This window comes from Pezoporus occidentalis, unplaced genomic scaffold (assembly GCF_034315485.1).
Source record: "Pezoporus occidentalis ecotype Australia unplaced genomic scaffold, CSIRO_AGI_Poc_V1 ctg5, whole genome shotgun sequence".
Lineage (NCBI taxonomy): Eukaryota > Metazoa > Chordata > Aves > Psittaciformes > Psittacidae > Pezoporus > Pezoporus occidentalis.
The window spans coordinates 12,258,966-12,279,510 of NW_026915835.1; the positions used below are offsets into that span (position 1 = coordinate 12,258,966).

The following is a 20,545-nucleotide window of genomic DNA, read 5'->3' on the forward strand; positions in this document are numbered from 1 at the left end:
ACAGCTACTGCAGCAATGTAACCTGGTAAATAACCACTTAAGGCGGTGGCATTGCATAAAAGGGTGTGGGGATGACTGACTACAAACTGAGGTCAAGTCTGTTGTAAATAGAAAAGTTAATATTGTTTTGAGATGTACAGGGATATCCTATTTTTGTGTTCAGTTGCCCTGTTTTAAGAATAATTTTTTAAAACTATGCTGGATTTTTTTCTTGATGAACTTTGAACCAGTGCTCTGATTTAGGACTAGAATAGTGAATTCTCATCTACCCCCGTAATGCTCATGCAGCATCTCATTTTGGGTTCATAAATAATCTGGTTGTAGTCTGTCACCTAATTCCGTAAAGAACACGCTAGAGTGTCCTGGAATTTGAAATAACTTTTCTTGGGTCCAGTTTATACCTTGTTGTGTTAGTAATCTGATGTTGTGTCTTAGAAACCTGCTTTTTACATGTGTGGTCTTCCTACTGTCATGTAACGGTCTTATAACTCCTTGACTAGACTGTATTTTCACAGTCTGTGTGTCTTTAAATAAAATAGCAAGTCTTTTTGCCAATTGCATAACTTAAGTCCATCAATAGCCCACTTACTGTTTTGCTTCTTGTGGATCAGACCAGTTAATTTGCCGAAGGAGGGAAGGAAAAAAAACCACAACCAAACAATATTTATATGTGACTTTTCAAACAGAAGTGTTATCTCCCTTCCAAACAGCTATGGTTTGTGGTGGTGAGGAATCTGCTTTCTTCTTGTGTCATCACATCCCTGAAGAGGATCTTTACTTTTACTGTTTCACTCAACGAGACCTTTGCAGCGCTTTGAGTTGAAGATAATTGCTAGTGGCTCAGAGCATGCGCTAGCACTCAGAACAACTTTAATTAAGCAAATTCTTCCAGGCTTTGCCATTTTAAGTACTTTTTTTTCTGCTCTCAGTGGTTGTTTTCCAAGTTCCAGGCTTCTCTGGGGAATCTGACAGCTGTCTAACCAAACATCAGAGGAGTCATGTCATTAACTATTTATTCCCCTTCATCATACCTGATCTATCCTCTTTTTCTTCTAGCATGGCCAGAGAATGTCTTCTACATTTTACTTTTAGTTACTTTTCACTTTAACTTGCCTGATTCTCTGTATTATGCTAGTTGTGTCAATTTTGTTCACTTACTTCTTTTTCCAATTGCTTTCTCAGAGTTCCTGTCTAATCATAATCCTGTTTGGTTTAGGCTATTCAGTTTCTCATCATATTTTTGAAAGAATACAAAGTTAAGCTAATCGTAGTACTCCAGTGATTTGATTGAACACCTACCAGATTCAATAATAGCCTTTAAAACAATGGAGTTTTGAGCCCACTTGGAAGGTATCTCGGGGTAGTCTTGATACACAGCAGACTGAGGCTTCCTCTTTACATCATGCAAAACTGTTGTCTTTAACAATAAAAATTCTGAGTGGGAAACTGAGGTGCCCTGACATGACTTATTTGAAGTAGTTCTGTATTTTAAAGTATTGACTGCAATGTTAAAACCTACAGGACAGTCGTGGTAGTCTGTATAACCCATGGCTTGACATCCTTGCTGACAGCTGAGGTACTCATTACTGCAGTTGCAGTAACATTTTGGGGCACCCTTTGTGTTAGTTCCCAGCAGAGGGTGGTTGTAGTGGAAGGCAAAAGAAACATGAGGATGGTTATTAGAATGGTGTGTGTAAGCTGGCAGGTTGTCCCCTGAACATCTGTGTGATGCAGTAAGGTGCTGTGCTGAGTTTTAGTGACTGGTTGTTCTGTAGTTAGAGTAAGGGTTCTTTAAGATTCAGTAGTTCATTCATATTAGGCTGCATTTCCTGCTTTTACTCCAGTAGGAGTGTTATGGCAAACTTCAATATGTTTGTTACAGCAGAAGCAAAACAAAACCAACCTATTTTCACCTTCATGCATATAATTGTTATGTGCAGACAATTAAAAAAAAACCAAACCCAAAACTGTATTTCTGGGAAAGAACACAGTTATTGGTGAAAACAGACTTTTAATGAAGAAAATATTGCCAAATAACTGAACAACACTATTTCCTGCCTGTAGCCCTAAAACAGATAGGTGCTTGGCATAAAGCTGAACTTGCAGGTTTGAGATTAGGGTGTTTCTTCTTAGTTAAACATGAGAATAAAAAGAACATTTGGTGCTATAACACTTATTGGGAACTCTGCTGCTGTCCTATTCCTTCCAAAAATGTTATCCAACTTGGAGATGCAGTCTTAAATTCATACTATTTATAAATATTTCATCAAATACTTTATTATCTCCCAAGCAATGGGAAATCAGACAGTCTGGCACAAATAATGCAAGCTGTAGGTGCAGTTTCATTTCGAAGTATATCAGACATCATGATGGGAAAGGAAGAGCAAATGTTCTTTGAGCATTTGTGATAAGTACAGTAAAGGCCTATGCCTTACTTCTCAAGTTCCAGGAGGGAAAGAGAAGTTTGGAAGTAGAGCATCACGATGGAAACCTCCTTGTATCTTCTCTTGTCCTCTGGGTGCACTTGTCACTTAAAATGTGGTATTCTGCTGCTTTCAAAATCTTGACAACCGATACAGTCATAATCATTCAAATTTACACTTTATGAATGCCAATTTCAGGATACCAAGAGTGTGATTACTAACTAGTACTGTCAAAATTCATTATGGAGTTCTGGACTCATACATAATTGAGAGCTTGCTAATCTATTATAGAATATTTTTGTAGTGAAAATGCAACTTCAGCTGGAAAGAACACAAACAAAAAACCTCAGAGTGGTGCCTAAAACTAGTTGTTCGAATAGTTTCAGGTTAGTTATAGTCTGTATATTGGTGTGCTTAGTGGTTCTGCTGGTATCTGTCATAAAAAGCCTAAACCAATACGTTTTTAGAAAGGATGCTGGGACAGTTTGGTGTCATACAAAGAGTCCAGATGATAAAAGAACCGGGTATGTGTGTTTATGTAGTAGTAAAAAATGCAGCTTATAATAAATAAGAGGAACATGAAGGGAAAAGAAAATCTTGTGCACCTCTTGTGCTTTATGATGTAAAATAAGTGATTTTTTTTTTTCCCATCATTTCTTTACCTTGTATAATTTCAGATATAGAAAATTCTTATTGAGCCGAAGGCCGGATCTTAAAGGAAAAAAAAAAAATTGTCAAAATAAATTCCACTTTGTAACAGCAGAGGTCAGAATGTAACAGGAGATATGGGAGAAGGAGATTGCAGTGGCACGCAGATTCTGTGTGAATTCTCACCCTCTATCGAAGTGGGCTGTCAGGCTGAGGCACCACTCTTGGGGAACATTGGCTTCCATAAAATATGGGAGTTTTTAATAGCATATTCATGGTTACATGCCTTAGTTAAAAGGGCATTGTATGGATGTAATGCTTTAGAATGAAAACAAGTTAGAATTGTGTCCAGCTTTTTCTGGATACACTTTTCCCTATCTTGCTGTATATTACAAACAAAAAAATCTGTGAGCAAGCAAATGGTAAAAAAAAAAAAGAGAAAAATCATATTATATGGGGCAGGAGGAAGTGGTGGGTGATATTTTTTTTCTCTTTTTCTAACAATTTCTGATACAAGAGAACTCTGAAAGCATGTGTTGCTCTCCCTGTCTGTGTGGTTTTTACCAGTTAATAATAGAGAAGCCTAAAACTCCTCTAAATATGAAAGCACTGGTATCCTCTCTCCCCACCTTGAACGTGCTGACTTATCTGGTGCAGATCACTGTCAGACTGAGGATGCTGGGTGAGGTGGACAATCAGTTTAACTCATTGGCTAATTCCTTTGTTAGTCTGTAAACATTGTGCAAGTGATGTTGGAATGCTTCAAGCTGAAGTTACATCCAGCTTTTTGTTCTAGAAGAAAATACTTAAGAAGATGTGTATCCAATAAAATGCATAATTTTGTGATGCCCCCAAACAAAATTAAATCTTGCATCTTAAATAACATCAATGATCCAAAGTACCATTCCTTTCTTTCTGGAATTTCAAATATAAAAAAAAACAAACCCAAAGACATCATTCTGCTTTGATAAAGCAGTGACCTAATGTTGAAAGCACTTCCCAATTTTGTTTTTGTTATGGTAGGAAAAATGTCTTCAGCTGCAAATAAAATGGTAAGAATTTTCATGTGGAGGTGATAATCATGTACCAGATCAAGCAGCAGAAATTGGCATAACCTCATGCAATATGTATGGAGGAAAATGTTTAAACTGGGGGCAGTCTATGCTTTGTCTCAGTTGCTAGGCAAAACTTCAGACATTCTTGAAGCCTTCATGCCCTGGAAGGCTGTTGGTCATAGAAAACATTGTGGCTCAAACCTGAAATGCTTGAGGCATCTTGCCTACAGTAGAAGAAAATCTCAGTCTTCCAAGACGCAGATATTTTGCTTATGAAAAACTGTATGGATTAGTGATAATATCTCTCCATTTCATGCATTGTTATTTTTAAAGACAAAAGAAAGCTAAGCTAGAGACAAAAATTGCCCAAGGTACAAGCATCTGTTTATAATCCAAAAAGTGCATCTTTTCTGTCTTTGCAAGGTAGAAGCATAATCATATTGAATGAATGGAACATAATAATCTTCCCAGGCTGTTTTTATACCTCTGGGCAGAACATTTTGTGGTGCAGTTTGTGTGCTTGCATATCAGTGCTTTTCTTGTGTGCATTTTGCAGGGCTTTTTTAATCACTCTGGCTGTATCATTATGGGAGATTATGTGAAAATATGTGAACCAGCCCTCTATGGGCTGGAACCACTCTGTTTTTTCTACGTAGGACTTAAGATCAGTGTTTCCTTTTTGAGAAAGGTTCTATCAGCCACATGCAAATAAATTCTTTAATATACCATTTTCCTTTATTTTCCCAGAGAAAAAGAAATTCTTTTTTTCAGCAACATGGAAAAAATTGAGGTATTGAAGATTCACATTTTACATGCTAAATGGGTTGAATATGGAAACGATGAGGTAAATTTCTGCCTCTCCCTTGCAGGGTATGAAATTGTTTACAAGGAGTCATGAACATTTCTGCAAGGATGTCATAATAAATATAAGCAAATTATAATTGTCTTCTGTAATAAGGGGGGAGATTGGCTGCTCTTGACTAGTAATTAAATCCTACCTCTGGGCAGTGTACACAACAACCTTGTTTAGCTGCTGACAGTCAGTCTTGTCTTGGGCTCTTAACACACCCAGTTGAGGAAGCAAGAACTCTGTCAAACCAGTCTGGTTCCTTGGATAATTAAATAAAGCTGCATTTTGCAGAGGAGCAATAAAATGGCTGGAGGAAGTGTCATGCTAGAGGTGGCTGAGTTGGGTTATGTCAACGTGAAGCCTGGATCAGAAGTGGAGCGGCAAGTGATGGTGTTGAAGAGCAAGGAGAAAGCATTGGAAGAGTCTGGAAGAGCAGCGGTTGTCACTTGTGGCTTCCCTTCTGGACTACAATCTCTCCTCCATGTTCTTCATCTTAATTCTTTAATTGAATTGCGGCAGTCATCCTTGCACAGGGCCACCTATGACTTTGAGAGCTGCTAATGCTGCTTCTATCTTTGGTTTTGCAAACCAAGAAGAATAATCCCATGGAGAGTAGGAGTTTGCTAGTGGTATATTTGGCTTAACAAATACTCAAATTACTAGACCAATGAGTTCAGATAAGAAAGACAAATACCAGGGCGTAAGGAAGAACCTTTTTATGTCATCTTTAAGTAGGCTGAAATCCTAATTTTAAGGTGGATGGTAGCCTGATCCCTGATTTGTGCTAGCACTGACATTTTATTTTTGTAAAGGCAAATATATCTTAAATAGTGAAGGACTTGGATCTTCTGGGAAAATGATATATATGGCCATGAATAATGGGTGAGTAGTGTACCCTGCGGTTTAGGATGAAACCATGTCTGCTGTGAGATGATGGAAGGGTCTTGGATGAGGTATAGCTGGAATAGGATACCCTGAAAAGTGAAAAGCCATGTGATCACACACAAAAACATGTTCATTTTTTTGAGTTCTCAAAGCATAAAGACACGGTAACTTGCTATGTGTTCATCAAATATTCCTTTATCTTAGATTCCTTTAAAAGGACAGCATTCATATTTTATAACTCAGAAACCTAATCAGAGGCAAAGAACTGGTTAGCAAAACTTACTAAGCCTGAGCTTCCTCATTCCTTTGCCCAGACTGATATTCACCTCCTCTAGATGTGCTTCTGTCATCTTTTCAAATGCACGCGATCCTTTTGCAGCTCCCTTGGACTTCAATTTCCTCTGTAGCCATCCTTCCTCTTCCGACTGCAATTATTTAATTTATTTGCCAGAGGCAATTTCTTTCATCTACTGTCAAGGAGGGGGACTGCATATAAGCACAGAGCCTCTGGTCATACATCGTACCCAGTGTATCTCATTAGATGGTGCTGTGAAGCACTGACAATGTCCTGTGCTGTCCAGCACTATAATGTAGGAGCTCATTACCTGAATGCAATGTATGGCTATGAGCCTTAGGAAATGAAGCCTTCAGAAGTCTCACTTCCAGCTTAGTAACTTGGTGCATGCATAGTACATTTCAAATATCCCAATATAATTATTTTTATGTGTTTATATTCCTTTAAATTTAGGATTTAAAAAAAATTAAAAAAAAAAGACCCAGAAACAAAGCCAAACCACAAAAAACAAACCACAACCCCCCCAAAATGCCAATTTTCTTGACTTTACAGTTCTGTGTAGCTTCTCCTTCTGTTTACTCACTATCACCTCTTGAAAATTAAATGTTATTTAAAAAGCCCCCAACTATTGAACACAATAGCATTCAAGTGCTTTACAATCATGCTTTTATTTTGATTGACCAGGTCATATCAGTGGAGCTCTCTTAAGCTAATCCTTCCCTCTGAATTATCCTAACTCCAGGAAAGGAATAATATTTCTGCAGCTGAAATCAACATTTATTTCAGTTAATTCTGCCTGATGGTTTATTTCTACATAACTGTTGCTAGATATTATTGAAATTTCTAAATGTTGTTTAAGCACTACAGTTAATGCCAAATGCCATAGTGGTGTTGTAACTGTTTTTTCTGGACTCTGTACATGATGTTAATTGCCTTTATGGTGTCTTTTGACCCTGTTAAGTGTTCGTTTTCACACAATTTCTTTGCTCTCTGTCCATCTGTTGCCTTGTTAATGAGCAAAGTAAACCTGGTGAAATGGGTGGAAATCTGTGGGTGTAGAACGAGATATAAAAGTTAGGGGATGTGAGGACAGGAGAGAGGATGCAGTGAGAAGACTGTTGGTTACCCAAACCTTTATGTGTGCACACATGAGTGTATGCATGAGGAAAGGGGGGTTGGTGAAGGTTTTCGGCTGAAGCTGACTCAAACCATGTCTCAGTATGTATGCTGCTCAAAGTACTGCTTCCAGTAATGGTTGAAAAGTTTGAGAAGATTGACAAATCTCCAGTAACAATAAGAAATTACTTCCACACATGAATAACCTCACTAAATATGCAAAAGCAATTGTATCTGAAGCAGTTCCTTTTTGTGTGCATATTCTTTTATCTGATGCCTTTTTCATTCTCCTACTGAATGTAGTTCCAGGACCTTGTGGTTAGATTCCTGGCTCCCTCATGTCACCAGCACTGCCTTTTGGAGAACCTTGGATATTTAAAATAAATGTAAAATCAAAGTGTTAAATACACCCAGGATCAAGGCAGTCACTTTGTAAGAGATTGCTGTAATCTAGGGCAGAAGTGTGCTCTGGTTTTGGCCATTTCATTTGATATCTCTGCATCTCTCTGCCACTTACATAAATAATCCCAACAGGGACCCACGTGCAAACAGCAGCAGAGTTTAAGCATATTTTTCTTCATCAGTGTAAGCAGAGATTATGTTTTCCTTAAGGTCCTTCCTCTAAAAATAAATACTAGTGAACTGACAGTCTGTATTGAAACTTGCAACATTATACTCTCTGACCTGAAATGACAGTAGTAGTAAAACTGAGCTATAAACTTAGGAAATACAAACACGAGAAGGCTTTTTATAGTTTGCATTTATCTTTTGTTCTAAATGAACAAGAACAAACTACTTAAATATTCAATTACAGTGAAGTGGAGACATTACTTAAAATACTAAATATAATAGATTAAAATGTTAGACAAATGTGATTTTTAGTACCTCTACAGCAAAAATGGCCAAGTTTGTATTTGCTTTAATCCTATCTTTACATTTGCCCTAGAAAAATGTGATTTTAGTATCACTAACACTTTATCTGTTAATATTTCAAGCAGTGCCTCCATTTTAAGTGAAGCTTAAAAAAAAAAAAAAAACCCCTGTGTTTTAGCTTGTTCACCTGAACTGAAAGTCCTGCAGTTGTCATAAACTTTGTATTCCTCATGTAGCAAAAGCAATGGTATAAACAGATTTTGCATGGAGGTTTTCAGGGTGAGATTGTGGTAGCTGTCTGAACTTAAAGTTCTTTGTGAAGGCACATGGCCATCCATCCCATTGGGCACATACTGCCTGTCATGGTGCTGCATCACTGGATCTTTGGGTGTACTAAGCCTTTCAAGAATCTGTGCTAAGTCCAAATGTTATTTTCTCATCTCCAGTGTGCTGTGGTGCCCTTCTCTAGTGACTGGAACACCTGGCTCAATTGCTGTGGTCATTTTGTGGTGGGAGAGAGGTAGTGGGATGTATAAAGGAGTTATATGAGGATGAGGGTTTTATTTTTTTTCAGTGGGCTTGTTCAGCTTGGAGAAGAGAAGGTTCCAGGGAGACCTTAGAGCAGCCTTCCAGTTCCTGAAGGTGCCTACAAGAAATCTGTAGAGGGACTTTTTACCAGGGCATGTAGTGATAGAATAAGGGGGAATGGCTTTAAACTGAAAGAGGGGAGATTTAGATTAGATATTAGGAAGAAATTCTTTACTATGAGGGGGGGTGAGACACTGGAACAGGTTGTCCAGAGAAGTTGTGGCTGCCACATCCCTGGAAGTGTTCAAGGCCAGGCTGGATGGGGCTTTGAGCAGTCTGGTCTAGTGTGAGGTGTCCCTGCCCATGGCAGGAGGGTTGCAGCTAGATAATCTTTTATGTCCCTTCCAACCCAAACCATCCCATGAATGTTCTATGAATTTTTAGCACTATAATAAAGCACAAAATAGCGTGGGTGGGTGCAGGACACTTCCTAAATGCAGGCCCTTCACATGAGCATGAGAAAGAGAGTGGGAAAGAAGGCTCTGGTGCCATTTCTGGGTAGCAGGAAGATCATGGTTTTCTCCTGTGACTGCATTGTTCAACCAGCCCTATAAAACCTTCCATCTGTGGTGTTTAGGTCTCCTCACAAGATTGTGGGGTTTTTTTTGTGTTTTTGTTTGGTTTTTTTGGGTGTGGGGGGTGATGTTGGTTTTTGTTGGGTTTTTTGTTTGTTTGTTTTTTGTTTTGTTTTGTTTTTTTTCCTTTTAAGCTGTGTTGTAGCTGAGACTTTTCTAGTCTTTTTATTTCAACATCCCGAGGGAGATGTTGAACATATTGTTTTTTCTGCCCAGAGCAAGCTTTTTGTATGCCTCAGGTGGACACTATGTAGGTGTCCAGCTGAGACATAGCTATGCAGGGATTAGTTTATCCTTTGATCACTATTCCACAGCTTGGAAAGGCGTTAACATTAGTCAGGTAGCAACCAATGAATGTTAAAGAGGTAGATATTAGAGGTTTCAGAAAAGAGGCTAAGAAATTCTGTATGGAGTGACTGACTTTCACAGTGGGCAAGTTCAAAATTTGGCTAGCGTGAGAGCTCGTATGTTATGAAACATGATCATTAAAAGATATCTGAGAACTGAAACTGGTGTCTCTGCTCACCACTTCTTCTATCTCAGTCAATTGCTTTTTTAGAGACTGTTCTTTCATGATTCTTGTTTCCAGAGTTTTTTGCCTATTTATGGAATTCAGTTGTTGCTTTCTGGCTGTATCAGGGGTGAACTGAATGTTTGGGGTTTTCTCATGACTACTTTATCTTTCTCTTTAATTAGGAACGTTTATGGGCAAGAGGCTTAATGCCACCCTTCTTTTATGACCAGCCACTGAGCTAGTATGGAGCTCAGCTGGAAAATTTTAAAATAATATTATTATTCTATTGTCTTGGGAAGGTGCATAAATATCTACTTTTATTTAACTGAAGTTAATTGCAAATGCACGTGAGAAAGTAAATGCATGGCCAAAGTTAGGTTAAACATTAAAGCATGCCTGACTCAAGATGGCAGCTGTTGAAGCTGTGTGCACTTAAACTGTTTATGGAATTAAGAGTTTTTAATAAATTGGAATAGTTCCTGAATAAACTTATATATATAACCTATATTTATATATAACAACAATAATTGTCAATGATTCCTAGCCGTTCAAAATTCGCTTTGCTTTTGCAAGTTTTATGTCCTACTGAAACATTTAGCTTCATCTAGTTTATGCTGCCTATCTCTGCATATACAGTAGGGCTTTTTTGTCACACAAAATAATGTATATTGTTTTTCTTAGTTTGATACCTGTGAATACAATCAGCAGTATAATCAGCAGTAACATTATTCATCTGGCTGTATTGTGGGATGGTCATGTTTGTGTAGGAGGAAAAAAGCTTGACTGAATTGATTGATCCCAAAAGTGTATCCTTGCTCTTTCTGCAGTTTTGTCCCCCTAAGTCAGGGATTCTCTTAGATATTGGAAGAAAAACTTCAGTCTTTCAGACTGTGTCCCTATGTGCAATTTGACAGAAGAGCTGAAACAAACAGGGCATAAGTAGCTGATGTATAGAGATCTGTTTCTAGCACCTACCACACCAGTAATCATGTCCTTTCTTGTTTGTCCTTTATTCAGTGTTTTCTTCATCTTTTGTAAGAATGTAGTTGTATGTTAATTCTGGAGTTTTGGCATGTCTGCCCAGAAGGCATACCACAGTAAGACCCCATCATTATGTTGATGACAGAAAATAGCAGTCAGGCTTTTTCAATAATCAACTATTTCCTTTCATAAATGTCTGTTCTGGTTTGTTATGAAAGGCAGTTTTGGCTGAAGAATGAAAAATTTCCACATTCTCTGAAATGAAATGATGTCCAGGGATTTGGGGTAGGGGGTTAAACAGGAGAGTATAGCTTTGCATTGAGCAATAGAGTGGGAGTTATTCCAACTGAAAAACACTATTGTTATGGATATAAAGGGCAACATTCACAGCAGAAGTGATCAATGGCAGAAACATCCATCTCCTTCAGCCCTCTTACTTTAGCTGTGCAGACAGCTAATAAGCAGAATTCTTGGTAGATACTTTTATTTCCAGCCACCCCAGCTCTTTTCCTCAGTGGAGTTGTGACTGTCTTGGATTTTAGTGATGAGGTGCGAGGGCTTGAAACTGGGAGCTTCCTTCTGTAGAAATCTGGGCATTGCTTTTGACTCCTGTGAAGCTGTTTGGCTGGGGCATGTCATAAGCTGGTTGCTGGACAGCTGACCGGAAAGCCTTTGTAGGTACCAGCTTCTCGATCACGTGTTGACCTCTCAGGAGTTTGTTGGACCATGAATTAAATTGTGATCAGAAGGGAAGATAGCAACATTGGATCTTGGCTGCTTCAAACCTGGTGTCCCTCCTGCTACCAGATGTGAAATGCCAGGAATGTTCTCCCTGGGTGGAAGATGGGAATGCCCACACATTTTTTTTTTTTTTTTTTTTTGTCCTGAGGCTCAAAATTCAGGGATACCGATCCTGCTTGCCTCAGAAATGAGTCACTCTTTTCTACTGCTTGACCTTGAGAAATTGAGTGATCGCTGTGGTTGTTGCTGCAACATCAGAGGCTTTCTACCCAACTGGCTGATTTTGCCATTTGTGTATTCAAATTGAGTGCAGCAACCCTCTGAATATGGTTCCTACCAACTGCCCTTTTGGGAGGCATTTGGATCAATTGATGTGACTAGAGCAAATTGTGACAATGTTAGGGGGGTTTGGTTTGGTTTTTGTTTTGTTTGTTGTTTGTTTGTTTTTTGTTGTTTTTTTTTTTTTTAAGAAGAAACTCGGAGAGAAAGAACTAGTAGGGAGGAGAAAACTGGATGGGAAGTCTGCAAAGGGCACAAGCTCCTCACTTTAAAACTTAAATGGCAGCATTTTTGACAGCTACTGCATATGCCATTCAAGAAGCTCGTATCCTACATGGCATTTAAACAGGAGTACAAATAGCCATGAAACAGGGAGGCAGGACTTTGGGTAGTGTGTCTGAAATGTCCCACAAAGCAGCTCCTCATTGTCACAGTGCAGAAGAACCACCAGTTTCTGCAGCAACTCAGGAGAGAGGAAAAATCCCTTCTGCTTTGGTGTTTGGTCTTCTGTTGTGACAGACTCTAAATGATAAAATCTCTCAAGCTGAGGTAGAGTATGTACTGACAGTTGTATATAAAATGCAGTGGACTCTAAATACCTTATGAAAATGAATCTGCTTCCAGGCCTTGCCAACTGTACAGATACCAGAGCATTGGGGTTTTTTGAACACTTTCACGTTTGCAGTGCCTGTAGCCAATATATCTCCTGGTGCGTCTTACAGTAACAGTACTGTTGGGGAGTGATATATTGGATGAGGGCAGTTAAAGCCAAACAAGTGCTAGGAATGGAGATATATAATGCTGGAATTGTGTAAAGATGGAGCCATTTGCAATGTAGTCTGATTCAGATTTTGGGTAATTGGTGCAAAAAAGGAAGGCCATTAGCAATGTAGCCGTTCAGACATTAGTGTGTACATGAGGAGATCTGCTGAGGCAGGCACTGTGACACAAACTGGCAGGCATAGTCAAAATTCTGTAGTGGGAATGGTACTGTAGTGTTAGTTTCATATCGTTGTCCCAGTTTCTTACAGCACCTGAGAAGCCCTCTGCAGCATGATAAACTTGGCTTTTCAAGCTGTAGGCTGAGCTGGGGACCCGAAGTTCATGAATTAGTGTAGTATCCTTGAGGTTGCTGTCTAATTGCTTGCCCTGTGTGATCCTTGCATGAGCCTGCATTAAGCCTGTTGATGTCATGTGTGGTTTCTTGAATATTCCAGCCCAAACCTATGGCCTTAAATCAGGAAGCTGCAGCCTTCACGCTGGTACAGCTGGTCTTTCTCTCAAATTTGTGTGTGGGGTTCTTGCATGGTTTGAGATGGTGTAGCCTATGTGGAGCTGTGGCAGAGGAGCTCTGAATGAGATGGAGAGAGCAGTGCTGGCCAGCATGAACTGTAGAGCCAGCTGGATGGCAAGTACCTGGCTCCTCTGCAGCAAGACATTGTTCGGGTCACAGGCTGGTCATGATGCAGTGTTGCCTCCTTGTTTCTGAGCAGCTAATGCTTTTGTGGTGGAGAATAAGTTAACCAGTGTGCCTGTATATATGGTGTGAGTCTTGCATTGGATGGGGAGAGTCTAGTTTAGGTATTTTTACCACAGCAAAATAAAACTGAGAGACCTGCCAGTCCCTTGCAGTTTGAGTTGCATGTTCTGGTATTTATAGGAAACCCACTTGAAGAACCTACTGTCCTGTAGTAGTGTTGCTTTTCTGCTAAAGCCGTTCAAACACATGTGGACCATGGAAGCAACTTGATGTAAACTCCCTTAGTATTTTTTATTAACACTGAAAAATCTTTCAGCTGTGACTAGCTTTTAAGGCAAAGAAGGCCTATTATGGTTAGTTGTATTTGGCCTCTAGTAGGACAAGTCAAAGAAATGTACTCAGTGTTAATTTTGGTACTGAGGCATATAATCAGTGTGTTCTTCTGCGCCATGTGCTTTTAGTTCAGTCCTTTATTTTGATGTCATGCCATCCTCAGAGTGGTTGATCTTTGGTTATTTCTTTTTGATTTGCCTCTTTCTACAGGAATCACAGCAAACCTGAAATTAAACTAGCCCTCTGTAAGCATTTTTTTAAATGTCTAAATTTAAGTGAAGACTGGATTTGAATATTGTTTGAAGTAAATTGCTTGGACCTCGCAATTGCAAGTTACCAAAGTATTAGGGGACGCTGTCTTACAAAAATAAAATCAAAGTGGTTTATAGCAGCAATTTGTGATATAGCCTTTAATTATGTCATAGCTCTCTATCAAAAAACAAGCAAAATACTTTCAGCTGAATGAAGGAGAGGAAAGAGACATAGTTTGAAATGAGATGTTGTTCATACATGAATAAAACCTGATTTTTCAAGCTAATTCCTTTATTATTTGGCACATAGCCTAAGTGGTTTGAAAAATTGTCCAAAATCAAGTATGCCTTTTACATAAGAGTACCACACCCAGTATAACCAGTTTCAATGAATAAACAGTGACTCACAAATAGTAGACATTGTTTGAAGATGTAATATCTCTGGTTGGGATTTACTTTGTCTTAGTCAGGTTCTTAAAAGTCAGGGAACTCTGAGCCAGTCTATGGCTTCCCATTTTGATGTTTTTTTTTTGATACCTAGATCTTATGCAGGCTGTAATAGTTAGAGCTGAGCTTGATGCCTCACAGTGAGTATGAGCTGGATGAAAGTGCATGCTGAAAGAAGTCCTCCCTCTCTGTACAAAAGGAGGTTTTAAAATTGAGTGCTTACTTTTATGACCTCAAGAAATTCAAGGTGTTGTGCAACTTGGGTAGTGTTTCAGTTTCAAGCAACCAGTGTTAAATTGTTCCTTGAGAATACTTCTTAACTACTTAATTATTAGTTATCCTTTAAAAGTCAATATTAATGAAACCTGACTTGGCAGTACCAATGCTTTTATTTTAGTGTCAACAAACCACATAGTCACCAAAATCTGTGGGTCACAAGATTGGTTTGCCAGCTCCATCCTTTGTATCCAATCAGTGTGGATTGCCACAGTGGCTGCCCAAATAACTTAGTCCAAATGCTTCCAGTGTGATGTCCTCTAATTTTATTTTAAAAGGTCTGCAAATGTAATAGTAGCATTTACAACCTTATAGTCCAGTTGGGTTCTCTTGTGGTTCAAGGATGGCTTGTAGTTACTTGAGGTCATGTGCTGAAAGACTTTGTAGCAGTCAAAAAGGTTCCACACAGGCACATGCTTCTTCTTGAGAATAATTTCTGAGGAGTGACCTCCTTAGCTACATGCTGCAGTTCTAGGCTTTTTTTGGGGGGGGAGGATGGGCCCAACTCTGTAGGTACAGGAAACATCTTGCTATCTGTTGAATGCATGACTTACAAGTAAACTGTCTATATAAACCTAAACGCTTGGACTGTGTAGTCCTGCAGGTATCAGCACCAACTCCAGAATGAGAATGACTTTTGGACTCTCAGAATTGATTGGGGTTTGAAATGTTGCCATAAAACTAGACCCCAGTCCTACAGCTTCTATTACAGTACAATTCTGCTGTATGACATGCAGACTTCAAGCTTTTAGCTTGTAGAATGAAGGGTTTAATTTATAACCCATATCCCCTATTACCTAGGAAACACAAATATTTATGTTAAAACTTTCAGAGCTGTTATGTTACATTGACTAGTTTCCTCAAAATGACTATCACTGAATATATGAATTTAAAAGCAAAAGGCCATATTTTGAAATGAGGGTAATTTTCAGATGCTGTATTTTTAAGGGATTCTTGAAAATCATATTGCTGAGATGCAACATCTACTCTTCTGTTAGAGTGTTGTTACAGGAATATTGTATAAAACACAGTTCTCCCAGGGGGATCGGTATCAGCCTTTGTTGTTGTTTAACGGTGATTTGTTTTCTTTTCTCTCCCCGAATTTTGATTTATTTTTTTTTCTCACCTTGAGTTGGTGTGCTATCCTTTTTTTCTCTGTTTGTTAAATCCTAGAAAAAAAAAAAAGCCCAAACCTTAAACCCAACAGAAGATTTTTGTAACATCTAATTTTGTCCTCAATAGGGAGATGGCAGTTACAGCTTTTGAATTAAAAGATAACCTACCTTAAAACTATGAAGTTACAGTATTTCTACTGTTAGTATACATGCCTTTTGCAATTTGAAAAGAATAACAGGATGGTAATGTAATAGCTCCTTAAAGAGCTACATCCTCTCCTTTTGCTCTTTTACCAGGCACAGTTCATTTGTTTCGCTACTAATTTCTTTAATTACTGTGGTAATCAGTAGCTTTGGTCTGGATGCATGCAGGTTCCACAGCACCTTAAATTGTGTGCCTGTAGTCCTGTGCAGTGTCAGGGATGGTTAAGATCCCCAAAGAGAGGTTTGTAATTAGTTGGTGACTGAACCCAATGACCTCTAAGTTTGAATAAATGCTCTTCCTAGTGTTTGGTTTCTATACCCAACTGGGATAAACCCCTCTTTTGGACTGTTTTAGGAATATTGGCCCTTTTTCTAACTTGTCTGTGGGTTAGTAATGTGGGTGTTTAGAATAAAACTGCCAAATTTGGTCCCTTCAAGGGACATGGGTAACGTAGTAGGAAGAATCCAAGTGAGTTTAGACGTGTGCGGGGTGCTGTGTTGGTGGTCTCGTTTGAGATGGAGTTAATGCCATGAGCAAAATTTTTTTTCTTGTTGGAGAACGACTTTGCTGAATACATGTAGGCAACGCTTTTGACATTGGGTACCATGTCTTTTATAAGACATTATTCTTGTTCACTGCTTTTCACTTTGAATATAAAAAGTAGTCCCATTAGCGTAGTCCTAGCGCTTGCCAAGTAATGGGAATTGGTGTGCACGTGGTAATACAGACTTGCTGGTGTGGTTTCTTAGTCACATTGCCTTAGGTGCAAGTGGCAGGAATAAAACCCAAACCAAGCCAAACCAAAAAAAAAAAACCCAAACAACCCTATTAAAATACTTTTGTGCTGGATATGCGTATACGTGCTGTAACATGAAGTAGGAGATAAAAGACTCTTCTCTCTTTTTCACTTATGCTTCAAATTTATTTTATGTTTTTCAGTTTGGCTTCTATTGCTTTAGGAAATGACAAGTATTTCCACAGCATGTAGCTGAAGATTGATTTACACAGGGGGAAACTACTTGAAGATGTTTGATCTGACTTTTTTTGAGGCATAAAGAACTATGTTTTGAATACTTCTTTCTTTTGAAATTAGTATGAGAAAATAACAGTATGAACTAAGTGTTGAATTGAAAAGTTTTGTTGGTTTGTTTTTTGTTTTTTTGTTTGTTTGTTTTCAGTACTTAGATTCTCTGGCTACTCCTGATCTTGTGTGCATGTCCAGTTAACTCTCAATTCTTATTTTTATAGACAGTTACTGGGAAAAGCTTTGGAACCAAAGACTTTCGAGCAGCTCTGGAAAATGGAGTCCTGCTGTGCGAGTGAGTATTGACTTACCTATATAAAAATCCTTCAGGCTAACATGAGTTGTCAGCTTTCAATCCTGGCCTCAGACGAAGTACCCAAAGTATTTTGTAATAAGTAATTTATTTTTTTCTTTTAATACCTGTTGTTTACCCTGGGAAGGAAGAACAACTTTCACATGTTCTCTTTCTAGATACACATGTTCCATGTGTTGTCCCACACACTGCTTTATGTGTTACTGTGAGGATTGTGCTGATCCCCTGTCCAGTTGATTGGTTTTATTGGTCATAATTCTCATTGTATCACTGGGCTTTATGATCGTCTTGTGCAAGGTGGTGTGGCTATGGCTGGGATCAAAGCACTCACCTCTACATACCCACTGGTGTTGTTTTGGTTTAGGTTTTTCTCCTCAATCTCCACTCCCTTGAAATAAAAAGTTGTAAACACTTGTGTTCTGGATCTAAAATTCTGAAAACTATATATTCCTACCAGAGGTCTTTTTACGCTTAAAGAAATTCTTTTTTTTCTTTACATTTCTGATTTGAACCTTACAAAACTGTAAGTTTAAGATAACAATCAGGCATATGTTTGTTACTTAATAATATTGCTCTTATGGTTCCATCCAAGTATCTCAATAATGTAGAATCTATTAAATGACATTTGGCATACTTTATAAAAGCATACTTCAAAACCAATGCAAAAAACAAACCGAACACTCTAGGATGATAAAAGTAAAGGGACTGGGTCTCAGCATAACATAGAAATATATTGTCACGTGTGTGAACATGCAGTCCAGGTTTCAGTGCTTTCTGGACTGACTTACCCATTGCTTTCAGCAACAAACTCTGACTTCATCTGTTTTTTGAGTGCTTTCTCTGAAATGCTTCCTTGAGCTTATACATTATAGGCTTGGCAGTAATGGGACTTGTCTGGTTTCGTTGCTAGATTGAGTCAGAGGTGTAGTATGTCCACTTGCCAGGTCTCTTCCATATATTTGTAACTGGTTTTGTACTTACTGGAACTGGTTTCCAGGACTGAAAGTGGTGCTAATCCCTTAGTATTTTAAGGAATGGCAGTTGTAAATGTCCTTTAGAACACTAGTGTGAGAGAAATCTTGTTAGAGAACTACCTGGGTCATTTAAAAAAAATCTCAAATCTCAGAGCAGCTCTTAAAAAAAAAAAATTCAGACTTTTCTTTTTTTACTATTAAAATAACTGAAGCAAATGCAAAAGGGCAACATTAGTGCATTTTCCCTACTGTGAATATAATTGTGTTTTCCTGTCCTTGACTTTTTTTTTTTTTGCTTTGGGCCCTTTTTCCACCTAGTCTGTCTTGCTAGTTGCCTTTCCTAGTTACTCAAGTCCCTATATCACAATGATAATTTTAGATGATGTTGCAGAAATGGATGCTGTATTTCCATTACTTGTGTAATGAAATGTTAACTAGACTGGATGTGGTAATAAAAGTAACTTATACTTTTAATAAAAATGTATTTCTTCAGGTATGTATTTAGTGGGACGTGTGTATTGTATTCAGCTGTAACTTTTAAACAGTGTCTTTAAGAACTGTCAATGGACTGATACATTCTAATCCCCTGATAACTTCATTGTTGACACTTATTTGGCAAAGGAATAAAAGCCTCCATCTGCCAAATGCAAATCAGTTAAATTTATCTGTAATTAATAGCCATATGCAAGAAAAACATCCTGTAATTCCTTCAGCTGAGCAGCTTGCCTTAGGAGACACACAACTTTCTTTAAAGAAATGGTGCCTCATTATGTTGCACTAAATCATATAGCTGTCCTCCTGTGTCATAATTTTAAATTTTATGTACCTGAAGTACAAGGAGAAGTGATTTTCATAGAAATTCTGGGGAAACAGAAAAGAAGAAGATGGGAAAGATTTTCAGATGTCCAATTTTCACCAAAGGCAATAGAGTACAACATCATTGCGGCAACTAGACATGACATTGTCCATTTTTCCTTGGTTCACCTGTGATATGACTAATTTAGTGTCCATGGCTATATTATCTCTGGAGGTGGTATATTTTATTTAAACAGCAAATATGCATTTTGAAGATTAAAAAAAGGGAGGGGGGACGACACCCTCCCACATAATTTTTTGTTTTAATTTCACCTGAACAGATCACTCTTTTTTTTAATAAATCATTAAATATATTGTGCTTACTAAGTAACTCAGTCAATGAAGTTGAAAAATCTCAGGACCTGTAGCCATTATTCTTCTTTTGCAGATATTTCTATCCTCCATTCCAGTGTATCTAGGTAAACTCTGTTCTTTGTGTTTACTTTCCAAATACATTTGCTGCTTGAGCAAAAAATGGTTTTTCCCATGTAAAGTTACACACGTTAGGTCCTGGGTCTGCATTGATGTGGGCAGATCACAAAACCTTACTGAACCTTTGTGGGCTAAAGGATCTAGCCAGACGAGCAGCAACAAGAAGAGCGAGCAAGTCTAAAATCCTTAAAGGTATGCAGGAAGACAAAGTCTCCAGGGTGTCCTGAGGTCCCTGTTCTCTGCTGATGCTCTGGCCTAACATGTAATTTGAGGAACCACAGTATTTCCCTACCTGCATGACTGAAAACCTGGGTATAAAGGTGCAACAAATCCTGTGCCTCATCCTCATCTCAGGACAAGGTGTGCATTTGGACTTATGTATTCAAAAGTGAGTCTGTCCTCTCTTCTCAGATTAGGTATGGATTTTATATAAAGTAAGAATGATATGAGGCACAACCTTTTCTGGCTGAGACTGAAAGTGACTTGCATGTGTAAATTGTATATGCCCAAAATGATTGTTGCACACAGACTGGGCTTGGTAGCATTATGAAAACTGAATTGATTTCTTATATGTACATGAATATCAGTGCTTTCACACTGAGCTCTGAAAATTAGTATTCTGATGTATTTTTGACATCATCTGCATCAGAACTTTTATGTGAAGTAAATGTTTAAATGGGAAATATGAGTCTCATTAACATCACCACCCATGCAGTAGAAACACAGATCCATTTCTGCCTACACCTACCCAGGCATTTTCTTTTCTGTCTCACTTTGCCACTCTGGGGTTTTTGTGTGTATGTGGCATATCCCATTTTTGCTTCTGCAGTCTGCTGTTCCTTGTCACTTTTTGGAAAACTGATTTAAAAAAAAAAACAAAACAACAAACACAAACCCATAACTAGGGGGTATTAATAGGTTCAGATTTATTTGGTTCAAATCATGTAACTTACGACTATATGCAAAGTATTTCTTAATAAGCATTTTATGCTCATGCTCAAATAAAGTTGATTTATT

The 20,545-nt window shown here is 38.3% G+C and overlaps 1 protein-coding gene across 5 annotated transcripts in view; it reads left to right on the forward strand.

Annotated features, from left to right (window-relative positions):
* Window positions 1-20,545, forward strand: part of LMO7 (LIM domain 7) — a 128,220-nt gene that overhangs the window by 18,481 nt on the left and 89,194 nt on the right. For all 5 annotated transcript variants that reach the window (XM_062636899.1, XM_062636900.1, XM_062636901.1 and 2 more), the window contains exon 2: window positions 17,179-17,249. In XM_062636899.1, the coding sequence (XP_062492883.1) occupies window positions 17,179-17,249 (71 nt within the window). The remainder of the gene's footprint in view (window positions 1-17,178; window positions 17,250-20,545) is intronic.